Source organism: Macrobrachium nipponense, chromosome 6 (assembly GCF_015104395.2).
Source record: "Macrobrachium nipponense isolate FS-2020 chromosome 6, ASM1510439v2, whole genome shotgun sequence".
In the NCBI taxonomy this organism is placed as follows: domain Eukaryota; kingdom Metazoa; phylum Arthropoda; class Malacostraca; order Decapoda; family Palaemonidae; genus Macrobrachium; species Macrobrachium nipponense.
Window position 1 is genome coordinate 93,123,819 of NC_061108.1, and position 20,770 is coordinate 93,144,588.

The window sequence follows — 20,770 nt, forward strand, 5'->3', positions numbered from 1 at the left end:
ATTCAAAATTCGTAAGAAAATTAGATAAGTCAAGAATTACATTTAATATCTTGTAATGTATAGATATATATATATTATATATATATAACACATAACATATATATTAAATTATATATATATATATATATATATATATATATATATATTATATATATATATTATATATATATAATATATAGTACGGACACACTCATACACACATAAACACACACACATGATATATATATATATATATTATACATATATATATAATATATATTATATATAGATATATATATATATATATATATATTGGCAATAAGTAATAAGTACTCTTAGAGGTCTAGGTAATTCAAGTATTTTGTTCAAATGTAATGTTTCGTCTGCTATTAATTTTCAGCAAATAATTATACGTTAAAAGCACAGGTAAGTCAAGAATCACATTTCATATTTCGAAGCAGCTCTGTAATTTCTTTATGCGTATGTATAATTGCAATAAACGTGTGCACGCAAACGTGCTCATTACCATAATTGCATTACTGCCTATGAATGAAACAGCAATATGTCTACCAGTGAGAAGCTCAACAAAAACCGGAATGTCGAATTTAGAGTTGAAAATCATTTTTAATGTTTCCGTATATCAGCTGAATTCCTTTCAAATCTGCATTATCCTCATAGCCCACATACACACAAACGCACAAAGCAACATACAGTTCCACGCAAGGGCAAGCACAAACCATGCATGCAAGCATCCACGCTCTCAGATACTGGTGCGCCAATTCTTAAAGCACTCATACTTTAAATTAGATTCTTTTTTTCTTTCTTTCGCAAGTGACCTCATTGCCTGAGGACATTCTAAGTTTGGAAATAATGAAGCAAATAAAGAAAAGAGTTGGCGGGAACCCGCCCCCCTCCCCCTACACAGGGGGGGTCGCTCCGAATCAGTATTCCGGGGGCCATCCCGCCGTATACACGGCTCCCTCTATCGATTTTAGAGACGGCCCTGACTACGGTTTTCTTCCCAGATATTTTTTGGCACTCCCATCTCCCGGCCCCCGTTAAGCTTTTACCCGCAATTAAGGAATTATTTTCTCGCCCTCTTTTAGATAAGTTTACATAAATCATACGACCGAGGTAATGGATCAATATTTTTCCCTCTCCCCTACTCCCGAAGAGCGAATGTCTGAGGAAGCGAGAGGGAAAAAAAAAAAAAAGTTTGCTTTTTTCCCCTCTCTTTCCTTCGAGATCAAATGGTGAAACATTTCAGTAGTCTCCTTCCTGACTTTCTACCTCTTGCCTACAAATCAAATTGACTACACCATAATTTAGCCGGGAGTGTATTCGTTGGGTATTAAATTGACGGACATGGTTGAGTGCGGCCCATTGGTTAGCCCCGCCCACTTGCATCCCCCCTGACAGCATCCTCCCCCCCACAACCCTAGTCGCAACGTGCCACGCACTGCTAGACGCATTTTTAAGAGGGTCCCATTTTCAAGTCTCTCTCGAACGCATTCTTGCTCTATTGCAGGAGAATACGAATTTATTATGGCAAGACTTTGATTGATATGGAAAAAGAGTGCGTCGGACGATGTACCTCAGGCGTTAAAGCATGTGGATAAAAGCTTTTGTTTCTGGGAGTGCGAAGATGACAGCTGATTGGCTAAGCGCACGAGGCCCCGCCCCCTTCTCCACTCCGCCAAATGGTCGAAGATAATGTCGGATGATTTAGCCCAAGTTAACTACAGGCAATACCCACGGCCATAGCAGAATACCGATTGTTCCTAGTAAGACTCGTTGTGCTGTAGACCGGTATTACTTTGATAAAAGACTAAAAATTGAGGGACGATTCGAACGTGTTCGGTTGCGTGAGAGACTGACTGCCGAAGGAAGAAGGCGTGAGCTATATCGTCCCGGGCCCAGACCTGACGAAGCTGTCGGGAGTCTGTCCGAAGCTCGGCCAAGCCCAGGGACTTCACTGAGGCTTCGGGAGCTTCAGCAGTAAGCTCTTCGTACAACCAGCGACTTGGGCGGGATTTTCGAAAGATTTGGAGTGGCAAGGGGTGGACTAGCGGCGTCGGAGGCGACGGCCGATCTCGGTGGACTCCGACGGGCCTGGATTGAGCGTCGTCGGTGATTCCCGCGGATACCGGAGGATTGGCCCGACTTGCCGCGACTTACGACCTGATCCGAACTGAGCCGAATTTACCGCTGTGGAAACCGTGACTTGGACGTGTTGCTCCTGAGTGGGCAGTGAGTGAGGGGCCCCACTGCGGCGGTGGAGGTGGTGGTTGTGTGGTAGAGGTGGAGGTGGAGTTGCTTCCGGTCCCGAAGAGGAGTCGTGGGGGGCGTCCCCCCTTTCTTAGGATACCTACTGCCGAAGGAGGTTAAAGGATCATTCGCATGTAAAACCCTCGCTTCCTCCTCCTCCTCCTACTCCTCCTCCTCCTTCTACTCCTCCTCCTCCTCCTCCTCCTGACGATTGGTGACTTCCTTGAAGGATATATATCAGCGAGGGTCGCTGCCATGGAGGGCCTCGCTGCGGGCCTTCACGAGGGCCTCACTCTCGTGGATCTGCAGCCCCCGTCGCTCGCCCATGACCCGTCTCACACGCCCACCCACGCCCATGATCATGTCCACTCTACACACGAACATTCCCACGCCCACGACCCCACCCACACATCATCGCACGGCGCACATGAACACGCCCACGGTCATGACCACAGCCACCCTTCTTCCCACACTCACGCCCACGATCATCCTCACACCCCGGCCCACAGCCACGAACACCGTCACAGACACACCCCCGCCCACGTCCATGATCACACTCAAGCCTCAGCCCACCCACTGGATGTGTCTCACGCCCACGACTCCGTTCATTCCCTGTCTCACGTTCACACTTCTTCACATGTCGCGCCCACGTCACACTCTCACGCATCGCTCTCCTCACCACATCAGACGGCTGTGGGTGGACTTCGCGGGCCACCGCCCTTGCACCCGCTCACTCCAACACCCTCGTCTACAGTCCTGCCGCCCACTCCGACGGACAAGAAACCACCTATCGCCGGTAAGTGATTTGGAAATTTGAGCATTAGGCCTAAACCTTCAGTTATTTTAGCCTTAGTAGTTCACTGTTTTTTTTTTAATTATTATTATTATTATTTTTCTCTTATTGCAGTTTCTGTAGCATCAGTGTTTATTAATGAATATTCGCATTTTGTATAATTTTGTTTCGTAGTGGTTCTGATATTTTCCTTAATAAAGTTCCATATTTCCAACATGTTTGCCATTATTATTTTCGGTGTCAAATTATTCTAGAACTCTTATTTCCTTATAATCGTCTTTATTATTCTCGTGCATCAAATTATTCCAGCACTGACGTTTCTTTATTATCCGCACTTAATTGCTTAGCATTGTGTTGTTCTATCTATATATTTGAATGTTTTCCATAATTCACTCGATTAAGCATGTCCGCACTCTCCTAATAATGACTAAATCATTCTTATTTTATTGCTGGTCCTACTGTAGAGTTTGGGAGAAGCTTAAATATATCTGTCTATATATTATATGTATATATATAATATATATATATATATATATATATATATATATATATATATCTACATCTACACGCATTAAGCTACAAATGACCTTTAATATCTAATTCGCTCTACCTCGGAATTAATATATTTTCATACATGTTAACTGAAAGGGAATTTTTTATTTTTTTGTTGATAAGAAATTCCCCTTCGAGTAACATACATGAAAATATATTAATTCCGAGATAGAAACGACTTAGATATTAAAGGATATTTCTAGCTTAATGCGTGTATATGAATCACTGTGATAAGATAAAATTCACATGTGTGTATATATATATATATAATATATAATATATATATATATATATACATATAGATATACATATATACATACATACACACACGTATATATATATATATATATATATATATATATATATATATATATATATATATATACACGTATAACGTATACACAGACACCAACAACCCACATTTATTTATCCGTACCTACCCTCGCACACAGCTTAGGCTATATGTCTCTGTCACGTTAGTTCCCAAGTGCTGATTTTATAAATTTATATTTGTCGTAAGAGAAATTTTTAAACAGAAAATTCTCGAGATTCTCAGTTAGATGTTATTTTCTTGTTTTAATCTATTTTTGTGACCTTGCATTTGTGAAAGAGGTGATCATAAGACTATGCATAAGATTTGTGAATGCTTGCGCGCCTTATAGGAATTCCAAATTTCATATTAGAACTGAAGTACACACGCACGATCACACGCAAGAATAAATAAATAAATAATATATATGCATATGTATATATTTATGTATACATATATATTATTGCTATATTTATCATTATATATATTATAAATATTTAATATTATATATTAATATAATATATATAAAATTGGATATGGGGTGGGTATGTTACATATACTTTAATATATACCATGTACTTTAAAAATTATATATATATAATAAAATATATATTATAATATATATTATAAGTTTATAATATATACTATATATATATATATATGATTTTATGTGTATGTATTTTATATACTATATTACCATGTATATATATATTATTTATATATATATATATATTATATATATGACCTCGTTCCGAACAGTTCTTTCTTTGAGATCAAACCTTTCCATAGTGCCTTATCATTATGCCCTAAATATATATTTCTTATTCACGAAACATTAGCAGAAGGAGAGAGAGAATGTTCTGTTGGCACTTCCAAACAAACCCTTTAGCTTAAAAGTACAAAATTCTTAACTCTCTCTCTCTCTCTCTCTCTCTCTCTCTCTCTCTCGCTCCTCTCTCTCTCTGCTCACAGTCTTCTATTACAATGTCCCATGTGGTCTGGGCATATCGCCGGGCGGCCGCGTAGCGATTCTTATCGCTCGTCTCTTATCAGAGGTACCGACTTAACCACGGCCGCTTATCAAGGTGTGAAAAACCTTGTCTTGATTCTTAGCGAGCTTGTTATAGTAGACGACAGGAGAGGCCAGGGTAGATGGTTGGTGGGGGGGGGGGGGGGGGAGGATGGGGGAGTGGTTGGGAGTGAGATAAAGAGAAGGAGTACGTAAAGTCTCCCTCGATTTATCGTGAAAGCAGGAGGTCTGACTTCTACAGTAAACAGGGTATGTGTCCCTCCGCTGCCTCGTAAACACTTTGGACGTATGGGTGTATTTGTGTTTGCGGATGGGGTGTGTATGCGTACGATTGATATTCTTATTCTTCCTTGTATACATATGCAAATAAACACGCAAACACATACACACATTTATATACATTTATATATCATATATATATATTATATATTATATATATTATATGTTATATATATATAATAATTATATAATAATATATGTATATATTATATATATATATATATTTGATATATATATATATATGTATATATATATTGATATATATATATATATATATATTATATATATATTGATATATATATATATATATATATATATATATATTATATATATATATATATACCTATATATATAATATAACGGACAGGCACACTGGCATAAAGCAAGAGTTTCAGTAGATTGGAGCATGAGCATGAATCAGTCTTAAAATGACCGACTCCGATTCCTTCCATCTCCAGCCTTAAGGTGTCACGTTGCCGGTCAATATTTGGTCATTTTTAAGCTGCTGTATATTGAACTGCTTCAACAAGTTTCACAAGAATACGTTTCTCTGTTCGCCGGACATTTTCCGAAGACGCAAATACAGCTATTATTATTATTATTATTATTATTATTATTATTATTATTATTATTATTATTATTATTATTATTAATTGTGACATAAAAATTCACAATTATATATTAGACTATATTACTCCGTAAAACAAACTTAGTATTATACTCTAATATATAATTGTGGAATATTATGACACAGATTGTTCTTCACGGGATTGTGAAGTTCATAACATTATTATAATTGTTGGAACAGAGTTAAAGCTACAGGACAAACAGTAGCTGCCTTGTGCATTTCTGCTCATATCATAACCGCCAAAAGCAATCATAAATATTAAAACTGCATAATACTCAAAGAAATTTCCCTACATGAAACTTTAAATTTTGGAGAAAGAAAAAACATCACAATGAGAAAAATAATGAAGATTGATTCCCATTTCCTAATAAATATTGATTTTAGAGTCCAGTTCTAAGCTGTTTTTTTGGGGAACAGTTTCATGAATTATTTATTTGCTGTTTTTGTTTTGCTTTTTTTTAGGAATGTGCTTAGAAATATTTTGAAGATGGGCAATTGCAAGTATTGCCTGGGGATTATGGTTGAGGTACATCGCATCACTAGTTAATGATAATAATAATAATAATAATAATAATAATAATAATAATAATAATAATAATAATAAAATAATATCGATGATAAAGGTCAGTTAGTCTGTATGTAATAATAATAATAATAATAATAATAATAATAATAATAATAATAATAATATTGATATTGATGTTAATACTAATATTGATAATAAAGGCTCAGTTAATAACAGAGAATAATAGCAGATTTCTTTTTAAGGTTGTCACTTTTGAAGTGATAAAAGTGAAGTAAATTCCACACACCACGTTCCTCATGGCTCAGTGAAATCCAGCGTCAATTGCGTACTTTTAAAAAGCAGAATTTTGAAACTGTCGACTTCTAGAAATCTTTTAAAAACAATCTATGTAAAACTTAAGCTGGTGAACAGTGTAGATTTTCAAAACTGTAAAACTCCATTTCGTGAACTTTGTCGTCAATGTCGAGTTTCAAGAATTTGAAACAAAGGAAGCATCTTTGAAGGAATTCGACATTCAGCAAGACAAACATCGACGCGAGATGGACAGTTAGACTCCAATTTCATTCACTCCCAGGCGTGACAAAAAAAAAAAAAAAAAAAAAAAAAATCTTTCGTGACCGAGCTATCTATCGACGAGTTAGTCTCAGCTGACGAGAAAAAGTCAGCGATCGGCAGAAATTGCTTCTGGTTGAAGATTACACTGATAAAAAAAATTAGGATGATTTTTTTTCCTTTTGCATTACCCGATTATGACCATTATCTGATTCGTTTCTTTCTTCATAACAAGATATCTGGTATAAAGATACACGTACATTTATATATAAATTATATATATATATATATATATATATATATATATATAAATATATGTGTGTGTGTGTGTGCGTGCGTATTTAAGCATATACACAACTGTACGTTTATTGCGCAGGTGTTCGGAGTGCGCATGCGTGTGTTTATGCTTCCGAGCATGCCTGAATGCTACGCACGTACGCAGTGAACTCAGGTCCCGCAACAGAAAACAAACCTATTTAAATATACTTTGCCTTTGTAGAATACACACATCATATGCGTGTATATATATAATAATATTTATTTATATATATATATAGATATATAATATATATATATATACATATATATATATGTGTTCGTGTGTGTATGTGTACCCCAAACGTCCGAGATACACTAACATATTTATTGGTATAAAGTATTAAATCCTAAATTTTACTCAAAGTTCGGATCTGAATTAACTAAAATGTTATAAATTCAAGCATTTTCATCATTTTAATCAATATATATTCTTCCGTTCCATGGATTTTAACTTTAAGAACATTTTCAGGTCGAAAGAATTAAGGAACGTCCCTCCTGCATTGTCGTGCTGATAAAGTTATTTGTATACAAATAAAATCTGTTTATTACGGTTTTAAAGGGTAGTTATTGGATACAGTATGACAGAATAATAATGATAATACTAATAATAATACCAATAATAATGATGATGGTGATGATAATGTACATTATTTTAGTGCAGATAAATCTGTTTATTCCTGTTTAAAGGGTGTAGGATTCATTATAACAGAAAATAATAATAATAATAATAATAATAATAATAATAATAACTAATAATAATAATAATGTGATGATGATGATAATGAATAAACAAATTCCTATTGATGTAAAAATGAAATATATATTCAGAAATGTACTTACATCATTGTAGATTTGTTTCATTATATATTTTGGAGACTCGAGTGATTTACGAGATTTTTATGAATTACAATGTCATCTATAATCATTTTCACGAAAATAAGCGAGTGCTGTAAAAAAAAAAAAATACAGAGAAGAGGAAATTTTATCAAATTTCATCACTTGCCGACGAATAAATATTCTTCCTTTCTTGCTCTCAGGCTCTCTTTCATGTATGTATATATATATTATATATAATATATATATTTATAAATATATATGCATGTATATGTATACACGCCTGTGCCTTGTTTACTGCCTAGTAAACAATGTAAGTAAAAATGCCTTTATACATAACACTAAGCTAACCAAAATATTATGTTTTAAAAGATGGCGTATAAATAACGAATGGAGAAACTGTGTACATTCCCGTAAATACAACTCTCCTCCATTTTCACTGTGTGTGTGTTTATACATTATGACATTTTTCATATTCACAAATATTAGCAATAAAACTCTCTAACATCTAATACACTCCACCTATGGAATAACTTGGGAATATGTATAAATATATATATATGTATGTATGTATATTATATTTATACATATTCCCAAGTTATTCTATAGGTGGAGTGTATTAGATGTTAGAGTTTTATTGCTTATAATATTTGTGAATTTGCAAAATGTCATAACATATAAACAGACACACTGAGAAAATGGAGGAGAGTAGTATTTACGGGAATGCACACTGTTTCTCCACTCACTCGTTATTTATACGCCATCTTTCAAAACATAATATTTTGGTTAGCTAAGTGTCATGCGTAAAGGCATTTTTACTTACATTGTTCACCTGCCAGCCATTATCTTGAAGGCAATCACTAGGCAGTAAACCGGGCACAGGCTACAAGCTAATCACACCTACAGACGTACATGCATATATAGACATACATATGTATGTATGTGTGCGTTATATATATATATGTATATATATATGTGTGTGTGTGTGTATCTGTCTTTGTGTGTGTACATCAATGTGTGCGCCTGTATGCAGGTATAGGAATATGTGCGCATGCGCTCTTGTGCGTAGTATGTCTATATCCTTATAGGGTAGTGGTTTCAGAAAAAATCAATGAAGCGGTGATTGCCCCGACCGTCCTCTATCTAAGGGCGAGGATGCGAAAGGAAGGAAGAGAGAGAGAGAGAGAGAGAGAGAGAGAGAGAGAGAGAGAGAGAGAGAGAGAGAGAGTTTTGGACTCGAAAATTCTTATAGAGGCAGTCTTCCTTTACTAATTTTGCGAAATATATTTTTTGCTTTTTTTGCAAAATCACATCTTTGGCAAGTTATCTTTTTTGCGAAATAATTTCTTTGCAAAATATTTTCTTTTACAAAATAATTCTTCTGCAAAATTATTTTTTTTACAAAATTATTTATATTGCAAAATAATTTCCATAGGAAATTAGGTAATGGTAATTTCTAATAATGTAATGATTCTGAACGAAACAATAAAAATGATGTTAATGACGAGAATGACTGACGCCATAAATGATAACAATAGGAGAGAGACCCGAGAAATCTAAGTTCCAATTTGCTTCTGTTGTGTACACATTTTTTGCACATTAAGTTCGTGGGTAAATACATGCATAAAAACAAAGATCCCTGAAAAGGAACCTGGAAGAATTAGATGCCGAAGTAGCTCCAGGACTCATGCAGAACTGTGTGCTCCTGGAAACAGCGCACATAGAAAGAAAGGTGATGGATTCCTAAGGAGGCAGGATGCAACCTGGAACCTCACACTATAAAACCACACAATCGAATAAGATGACTGTGAGATAAGGAAAAAAAAATAATATATGGTAAAGATGATATATCTTCTGTTATGGTTACCAATCAATTCTCTGATAATAATCTGAGAATAAACGTAAGTTTGCAGCATGTATATATACATATACATATACATACACACACACACACACACACACACACACACACACACATATATATATATATATATATATATATATATTATATATATATATAATATATATAGTATATACCTATATATATGGTGCTTTCGATTATAACCTTTCAAAATTATAGTAAAAATTCAAATGCATTCAACTTGGAATGAGTCTATTATTTCTAATGCTGTTGAATTATCAAGATATTATTAACCAAAAAGTTTGTAACAGTATTGATGTAATCTCCCATTTTCAAAATTTCCCCAGGAAAGTATAAATAAGCATTATTCTTAACATTATTTGTAAATATCAGATTTTATAACTTTTTACTTTAAAAATCAAAGTTAAGGTACTGGTATTTTTTCTTTTGCGACAGGAAATTCTCGCTGACTAGGTTACTGTTTTTAGGAAATATTTGTTTGTTGGAACGGCCCAGTGCTTTCAGACCTCTTATTTTTATGAATCGTATTCAAATGATACTTTCCTTGCATTTAAGAAACCTTCAATGCGGTTTCTTAAATGCACAAACATTAGCTCTGCTGGTGAAATAGGTCGGTCGTGTAAGTTATCATTTTTGGAGGTATAAAAAGGCGAAACTAAAAAGTACATCTAGTTCAGTAGTCTTCGCAGAAAGTGCACTTCGTGATCTAGGAATAAAAAATCTCAGTTTTTCACCAAAACCGTAAATTCAGTTCAATACTATCATGATTAAAATGTTTTCTTCGATTATTTTTCTCGAAACTCTACAATGTCTTTCTCTTCTTAAATGCTAAGGAATAATAAATGAAAATTTTCGTCCATGACTGTTACACTGCACTACCAAAAAGTTTTACACTGTACTAACAAAAATTGTTACACTGTACTACCAAACATTTTTACACTGTACTACCAAACATTTTTACACTGTACTACCGAACATTTTTACACTGTACTACCAAAAATTGTTACACTTCACTACCAAAAATTATGTAAAGCATGTAATACTACCTATTCAATATATGTGCCTAGCTGTCGAACTTTCCATTTCCGGAGGTCCTTTATTTCCTCACACCGTTGGACTGTGGAACAGCCTCCCTGAGGATGTTGTACAATTTGGATTTTATAAGTTCAATCGAAGATGCAGTGCATTACTACACTCAAACAATTCTCCTTATTTTTTAATACTGTACATACATCTTAATCTATTTTGTATTACTTTGTTAAGATATTTTTTTTTTCTAAAAACTGATCTCTTTCTGTATTTCCTATTACCTTCTGTTACTCCTTCCAAATGAACACCATATTATCTGGGAGCTTGTGTGGGCTTGTTCCATATGAATAGGGTTCATGTTCTGAATAATAATAATAATAATAATAATAATAATAATAATAATAATAATAATAATAATAATAAAGAAGTATCAAGACCTGAAAAATATAAATAAGAAGGATATGGGATATGCCAGTGGAAATTGAACCATAATCATAGAAACACTAGGCACGATCCCAAGATCCCTGAAAAGGAATCAGGAAAAACTAGAGGTTGAGGTAGCTCCAGGACTCATGCAGAAGAGTGTGATCCTAGAAACGGCGCACATAGTAAGAAAAGTGATGGACTCTTAAGGAGGCAGTATGCAACCCGGAACCCCACACTATGAATACCACCCAGTCGAATTGGAGGACTGTGAATATAGAACTAAATATATATATATTATATAGATATAATATATATCTATATATGTATATATATTCTAGACATTATTATCTAATTCGAAAAAAGTCAGAAGCAGTGCTGAAACCACTTGCCATCGAAACAATGTTTTTGTTTTTTGTTTTTAGGAGCCCATTCGTGATTAAATAACTGGTTCGTGAGGGACACACTCTTCCCCACTACCTTAATTCGGGTGACTTTTATTTGTTTGCCAGTTAAAAGTTCGATCTGCAATATGAGAAAGCCAGGCCTTCTTTAGCTTCGAGACAGAATCTTGAAAAGCAGGAGTCTTTCTTCCTGTTTGAACACGGGCTTCCATTTCTGTACTAACGACCAAAATTTCATGTTTCTTGCTTTTCTACTCTAATAACCTTAACCTCTTGATTTCATGGACTATCATTTTGAAGATGAAACCTGAGCTGAGTAACAAGCCGTCCGTCCAGTAGAAAAATTACGATAGGATACATTTGTTATTTCAAAACATTAAAATATCATTTTTTTGCTTCCCTTTTAGGTTAAAGTGCTAATTACACACACACACACACACACACACACACACACACATATATAATATATATATATATATATATATATATATATATATATATATATTATATATATATATATATATATGTGTGTGTGTGTGTGTGTGTGTGTGTGTGTGTAAATGTGCGTGTGTGTGGACCACTCTTCTCTAGTTAAATTTTATTGTTTCTACCATTAAAAGTGTTTAAACTTCACTTATACTTTTCAACGCTTACCAAAATCACTTCTCAGTCAAAACTTTTTAAAGTTACGTTTAGACAGCCAAAACTGCTTAAATTTTTAATATGAAATAGAAACTTTGTTTGAAGAGATAAAAAATATTGTGATCATTCGATGAATAATCTATTTATCAAAAAGGATAGATAAATAGTACAGAAAATTATTTTTCAAAAATGAAAAATATAAATGGAGATAATGATGAAAAAATTAAAAATGAATAGAAAAAAAATATAGAAAATTATAAATAAATAGAAAAATATATCGACGACTGACTTAATTTTGTACTATATATAGTAAAATGCCTCCCCAAAGGGGTCATAATCCTGACGTATGCGCTTGTGTGTATATGAAGTTCGTATGTGTGATCAATAACGAATGCCGTTTTAATCCTCCGTCGAATCATAAAGAAGACGAAAAAGGTTGCGAGCGGGGACCGGCTGAACGCGCCCTTCTGCACACGTGACGTGGATTACCCTGACAGTCTCATTATAACGACCCCTGGAATACGCAGCGCCGTCTGTACCAATCTTCCTTCGGATTGGATCATGTTTGTTTGCCCCAGTCGTGGAAAAATGAGACTACCGTCGATTCCCGTAAATGACGTCTCTCTCTCTCTCTCTCTCTCTCCTCTCTCTCTCTCTCTCTCTCTCTCTCGTAGAAATATTAACCTTTGTGGTTATGTTATCCCGGATCTTGAATAACAAAAATGCCTGTCGCTTTACATGGATAGTATCTTTCTGTCTGCCTGTCTGTCTTGGAACTAAGACTCCAATTGAATATGCAATTTAGGCCAAAGGCCAAGTACTGGGACCAATGAGGTCAATCACGCTGAAACTGAAATTGACAGTAAAAGTTTGAAAGGTGTGACAGGAGGAAAACCTCGCAGTTGCATTATGGATGAGTTGTTAGGAAGAGGATGGAAAATAAGATGGAAGAAAGAGAATATAAAAGAAGGTACAGTAAAAAGAACGAAAGGGGCTGCTGCTAGGGGCTTCGGTTCGTCGCAAATAATAAAATGTAAAAGAGATGACTGAGGAGAGCAGCAGGTTTTTCTGGGAGATGACGATAACACGACTCCAAAGGCGCGCTGCAAAGAACCTTAAGTAATCACTGAAGGCACTATCTCCCTACGGGTCTGGGAAATCAGATCAATCTGACAATTTTGATTCTGTCTGTCAGTCTGTCTTAGCAACGTGATGTTTCCGATGATTTACATTTTACTCTCTCTGTTTTCTGTCCAAAAATGGCTTTCATCCGCTATGTCTCGCCTCAGCCTCCTTCTGGAAAGATTTGTAGGTTTTAGGCATAATCCCAAGCACTGGGGCAACTAAGGCCATTCAGCGCTGAAACTGACAGTAAAAGGTTTGAAAGGTGTAACAGGAGGAAAGCCTCGCAGTTGCACTATGAATCAATTGTTAAGAAAGGGTGGAAAGTAAGAGGGAAGAAAGATAATATGAAAGGAGGTACAATGAAAGGGAATGAAAGTAGTTGCAGCTAGGGGCCGAAGGGACGCTGCAAAGAACCTTAAGCAATGCCTACATTGCACTGCATGAGGTGCATTGACGGCCCTACCTCCCTACGGAGTCCTTCTGGAAAGAAACGCCAGAGAATATTCAGTCCAACCATTCAGTGATGCTTACTGGAAAAGATGTTTCTTAACTACCGTAATAAATGGTAATGGAGCAGTGAGGTATTGAGGTATTGACAATTAACCTTTTCATTCTCGAAAGGTTTCACCAAATTTTGATAAAAATTTCAAACTGGAGGTAGTATTGTGTGAACACACTCACTCAATTCATGAATGATATCGAGTAGTCTTACCATTTAGCCGTTCGTTCGTTTCATCTTTATTGCTACATCAGGAAAAAATGTACCATGGTATGACACTGTTATTCACTTTGATTATAATTCAATCGTAAGGAAATCTGTGAATAATGAAAATTGTAAGAAAGGAGATACCGAGGAGTATTATTCAAAGAATAGTGAGAGTTGTGACCGCAGATAGTCTCAGCCGTTGAGTATTCTTGGGTACATTTCTTGGAGTATATGGATTGAAAACTAAAAACACTACGTTCTTGCGAATAAGTCAGCATTTGAGATTACCTTAAATGAGATATAGCAATTTGTGGCAAATAGGTGTTCTTGAATAAGTCTGATCTCCGGAAGACTTCAGATGAAATAAGTAGTGAGGCAAGAAGATCTAAATTGTGGGGAGATGGGAAAATGAGGCGTTTGTTCCCTAAATGACATTAGCTTTGTTTTTGTAAAATGTCATCTGCAGAATCTGTCACTATTATTGTATTGCTATGATTATTGTCATTACTGGTATTTTCCTTTTTTCATTATTACTGTGATTATAATCAATATAGTTTTTACATTCTATTTGTAACTATTCTCAATCTTAGTACGGGTATGACCATTATTTTGACTACTTCTTTTATACTACCTCAGCGAATATGAATATTGCCGATTAATCTTTGGTTTTCTTTTTTTATCATGTTATCTCATGTATCTAGACAGTATGTTATTGTCTATTCTTTGTATATTCCATGTATAAGGCCTTGAGCTGAAAATAATAATAATAATAATAATAATAATAATAATAATAATAATAATAATAATAATAATATTATTATTATTATTATTATTATTATTATTATTATTATTATTATTATTATTATTTGAGTCATATTGTTATTATTAAAGGTCACTGTTACTGAAACAGTTACTTCTAGGCAACTACTGAAGATACGTTCTTTAGCTTTTTCACTTTACGTTCAAAGAGACTGAGGATTATTATCGTTAAAGCTTTAATACTTGTTTATTATTAATCGAAATATTAGCTGTTATTTACTTACAACGCTTTTTATATATTGCATTTATACATTTTTTTGGTTTGTGATTTATCTCTCCATTTAGTAGCAGCATTTTGGGCATATTCTGTTTGTTTGTATGGTGTTTTTCACGTTGCATGGAACCAGTGGTTATTCAGCAACGGGACCAACGGCTTTACGTGACTCCCGAACCACGTCGAGAGTGAACTTCTATCGCCAGAAATACACATCTCTCACACCTCAATGGAATGCCCGAGAATCGAACTCGCGGCCACCGAGGTGGTTGGGCATATTCTGATAATATGATGATTACTTCAAAAATCAACTTTTATTTAATGCTTGGGAATGGAATTTCTTTCTTTGATTGGTCGCTTATTTTGATAAATAGAAGTAACTCGGGACGTATCCACGTCCCTAAGGAATGAAGGACTTACCAGTGGATACAACAAAAGGATTCCTTCTCCGTTACAGGATACCATGACTTTTCTCTGTGCCTTGAATGTACACAGTGAACTGCCACGTAATCCTTCGTTACTTAGGATTTTCGGGTCTTATTATGACCCGTTATCGCGTGAATGGCAACAAAGTCCTTTTTCAAGTTTTGGCAGAGCTTGGTGTTTTGAAAGGCAATGATGTTGACCCTCCCGCAAGTTCGCCCTCTTTATTTTTTTTTTTATCAAGCTTTAGGCATAACCCGAATTGCTTAATGTTCTTTACAGCGTCCTTTCAGCACCTAGCTGTAAATTCTTTGATTCATTTTACTGTACCTCCGTTTATATTCGCTTTCGTCCATCAGACTTTCCACCCTCTCCTAACAAATGTTTCATGGTGCAACTGAGAAATTTCCCTCCTATTACGCTCAGAAAACCTTCTCAGCGACGCATGATCTCATGGGTCTCAGTGCTTGGCGGTTAGCCTGAATTCTAAAATTCTATATTTTATTCTATTCTATTAGGCTTGACCCTCCCGAAGGGAGTCTTACCGAAGGTCTTGCACGAACAATGCATTTCACGTCTAGGCAAGTCCCTTACGACGCTCCTGATTGGCTGTTGAAAAGCCAATCACAGGGCTGGAAACTCTCAGTCTCTGTCGAGGGTTCACATAGGCAGGATGTATGTTCCGCCTCTCCTGAAAGACGTATACCTCAGGAGAGATGGAACATACATTCTGCCTATAATGAACTCTCGAGAGGGACAGAGTTTCCAGCCCTGTGATTGGCTTATCAACAGCCAATCAGGAGCGTCGTAAGGGACTGGATATCAAATGTACGGCTGATGTGAATCTACTATAGACAGACCCCTTCTCCCGGAGCTCAGTAGGAGTGAATGCTATCGATTGTGATACGAATTCCATTTTTCTTATTTGTGTGCGTGTACAGTTGTGTGTGTGTGTGTGTATGTGCGTTCACAGGTGTATGTGTATGTTTCCGCTGTCCTGCAAGCGAATAAGTTCCTCGTTGGACGAGTGGTTTTCGCGCTCGGCTACCATTCCGGTAGTCCGAAGTTCGATTCTCGGTTCGGCCAACGCAGAATCAGAGGAATTTATTTCTGGTGGTAGAAATTAATTTCTCGATATAATGTGGTTCGGATCCCACAGTAAACTGTAGGTCCCGTTGCTAGGTAACCAACTGGTTCCTAGCCACGTAAAAATATCTAATCCTTCGGACCAGCCCTAGGAGAGCTGTTAATCAGCCCAGTGGTCTGGTAAAACTAAGATATACTTACTTTTTGCAAGCGAATACCTTATACATATTTGCATGAAGACGATGTATTCTGTAGAAGATTTTAAAAAGGTCTTTAAAGAATAATACTTCAATGATAAATGAGAAGTATGAATTTCAGATCTAAGCCTTTATAGAAGGAGCGATCCTGGAACTAGACCGAGTGGAGGTAGAGAGAGGCGGGGAACTGGAACCAAGCGATTTCACTTTTTGTGCTTTCAGAGGAAGTGTGAGAGATAGCGATGGAGAATAGCAGCCATTCAATAAGACTCGTAGAGTCATGAGAGAGAGAGAGAGAGAGAGAGAGAGAGAGAGAGAGACTAAGCTACTAAGAATAAATTATTATGTTCAGAGAGAAAGAGAGAGAGAGAGAGAGAGAGAGCGCATAATCTATTGTGTTGAGAAAAGGGAAGAGAGAGAGAGAGAAGAGAGAGAGAGAGAGAGAGAGAAATTCCAAGCACAGTTAATGTATTCCGATACAGAGAGAGAGAGGAGAGAGAGAGAGAGAGCACTATAAAGCATAATCTATTGTGGTGAGAGATGAGAGAGAGAGAGAGAGAGAAAGAGAGAACTTTCAAGCACAGTTAATGTATTCCGATACAGAGGAAGAGAGAGAGAGAACTAACAAACAATTTATTGCGTTCACCAACGAGAGAGAGAGAGAGAGACGAGAGAGACCGAGAAGGGGAAGGAGGTGATCGTAGAAGAGAGACGAGGCTGAGAAGATGGATGTGCGGTTTTTTACATGATCGGATGAGGGAGAGAGATGAGAAGGAGGAGAGAGCACCTATATAATCTTCAGAAACAAAAGAGCCGGGTGCGTTCATTTGCGCTTAATGAGTGTGAGGGGGGAGAGAAGCCAAGGATTCCTTTTCAGTGAAAGACGCCAGATGTAACACAACATGGCGTATTATCTCCCCGAGTTGTCAAACGCATTTAGCGTTTTCTTCGCCGCGAGAAGCAGCCTCAGCGCTCCTAATTTAAAGGTTTAAGACGTACAATACAAGGGATAAGAAAACGCAATGTCTCAGGATAAATACAAAGGATTTGGACTGAATGAAATCACTAATACATGTTATGATCCCAAGGTTTCTTTTAATTTTCTCTATCTATTTATCTGCATTTCATATATATATATATATATATATATATATATATATATATATATATATATATATATATATATATATATATATATGTGTGTGTGTGTGTGTGTGTGTGTGTATGTGTGTGTGCGTGTGTGTGTGTGTATGTGTGTGCGTGTATGTATAGATTATATACTATATATAAATGTATAAAATATAAAAACCATTTATAAAAACCTATATATTTGTATATATATCATATATAAATATATATATATATTCATATATATATATCTATATATATAGATATTTATATATATAATATATATATATATATGCATATATATATATATATTATATATATATATATATATATATATATATATATATATATATATATATATAAGGACTATACGCGTCTATTGGCTGGGTGGCAAGCGCGCTTGCCCAGTCAGTGGAAAAATTGAGTTGGAATTCAGTTAAAGATAGTAAATTTGGACATATTCGTTAGTAAGGGAAGGGCATGGAGACAGGAAAAGCAAACTCATATCAAAATAATTTCAGAAAATAATAAGTAAAGCACATTCTCGAGTCACTCTCTCTCTCTTCTCTCTCTCTCTCTCTCTCTCTCTCTCTCTCTCTCTATATATATATATATATAATATATATATATATTACCATATATTATATATATTTATTATTATATTATATATTTATATAAATGAATATATATAGCCTGATAGCCCGTATATATATTCATACATACATACATACCATAAATACATACTACATATACATCTATAATATTATATATTATATGTATGTATGTATGTATGTATTTATATATGTGTATATATAATACATAAGTATAAAATACATACATAAACTACACGCACACATATAATATATACATATGTGTATATGTTATACACAAATGTATCTTTGCCCTCCTGAAAGCTATTATTACGAAGGCATACAAACCTTGTGACCACAAGCGCGGATGGCTTTAATTGGATACGAATAACTAGACGTGGGGTTGAAAAAGGTTAAAGTAAAATTCCAAGGATCCTGAAAACTAACCTTTTCTCAGCACTTCCAAGAAGCGTAATCTCCCCCATCCCGAATACGATTGATCAAATGCTCAATAATTACAAGTTCTTCGTAGATTCCAACGTGCAAATACGATACATTCTTCATCTATGTACTAATTCTTTTAGCATTTACATGCAGAAGGGCGTGCTGTAGCTCTGAAATTAATGTTCTTTTGGTCTCGTTGTCTTATTTACGAGGTCAGCTCAGACATACATGAGCATAAACACACATACACTTGGATATATAGTATATTTTACACACACACACACATATATATACATATATATATATACATATATATATGTGTGTGTGTGTGCGTGTGTGTGTGTGTGTGTGTGAGTGAGAGAGTGTACTAAATGAGCAGCAATTGAATTATTGCAGCTATCTCGCAAACTGAACTAAGTCAACTGATGACCAAGTCCCAACCATGAGAGACATGGGTTCAAATCTAACTCAGAGTAGATGATCCTATCATATATGATTTTCTTTGTAAAGGGTAGACTAGAATAGTTTTTATGTTTCTTCAAGTAATTCCATACGAATCTCTTTCTAAGCGATAAAATAATCATATACTGTTTCCGGAAAACAACTTTTGCTCTAGCCTCGAGGATTCACCGAAATAATCAAGTCTGTAATTCAGACTATTATGGATGTCAAGAGCAGTCTTTATTACAAGAATAATAACAAAATAATTTATGATGATAATATCAAATGTCATTTGAAACAGTAGCGGAATTTACTACCGAAACTGAACGACAGCAGTTTCTTCGGCTTTTGAAAAAGTTCCCCTCGAACCAGATCAATATTCATTTAGCGCTGTAGCTGATGAAATATCAGTTTGTGACTCTGGTGTTGAATATTAAACTAATAGAAAACAGACGATGAATGGTTATAATTAATTCAAGATTAAAAAAAAATACTAGTGAGACAGAAGAGTAAATTTGAAGTTCAGACGTTGGTGTAATTAAGTTATCTGACTGTAAAATAAATAATCAGGAAAAATATCAGTTACTAAAATTCATTGATAAGTATAATGTCCATAAGGTCTTGGGCACGATTATGTTGAGTGAATAGGACATTGAAAAGACAACAGCACTTTCCACTTTCCGTTTGTGGCGCCAGATGGCATTCGATTAATCAGTTGGTCTCCAGTTTCCAGCAGAATGCGCCTTACAAGAGATACGAGCATTTGACATAAATTTTCTACCAATTTGTAAGAGCTTTGGCGGAAGATGTTCAGAGATGCCAGAAATCGCCATTATAGTTGCAGTAGAAATTGAGATGCTACTCTGTTCTGTTAATATTCCATTATTATTATTATTATTATTATTATTATTATTATTATTATTATTATTATTATTATTATATCACAGTATGATAGTATGATGAGCATTCAGATCGAGGGAAAATCCGCAATGGTTTTATGTGGAAATATGTTGAAAGATACAGGCAACTTCCGAGAGCCTACTTAGCTCGTATGACCAATACTTGGATTTTCTTCTGCATTAGGGCGATTGTTATTGTTATTATATATATTAATCTAAGAGTTTATGATAAGACCACAAATATAAGCT

At 35.2% G+C, this 20,770-nt stretch overlaps 1 protein-coding gene across 1 annotated transcript in view; it reads left to right on the forward strand.

Annotated features, from left to right (window-relative positions):
* Nucleotides 1–1,712: 1,712 nt before the first annotated feature.
* Nucleotides 1,713–20,770, forward strand: part of LOC135216325 (pituitary homeobox 2-like) — a 107,288-nt gene continuing 88,230 nt past the window's right edge. The window contains exon 1 of the mRNA XM_064251499.1: nt 1,713–3,043. Coding sequence (XP_064107569.1) covers nt 2,503–3,043 — 541 coding nt within the window. The 5' untranslated portion in view covers nt 1,713–2,502. The remainder of the gene's footprint in view (nt 3,044–20,770) is intronic.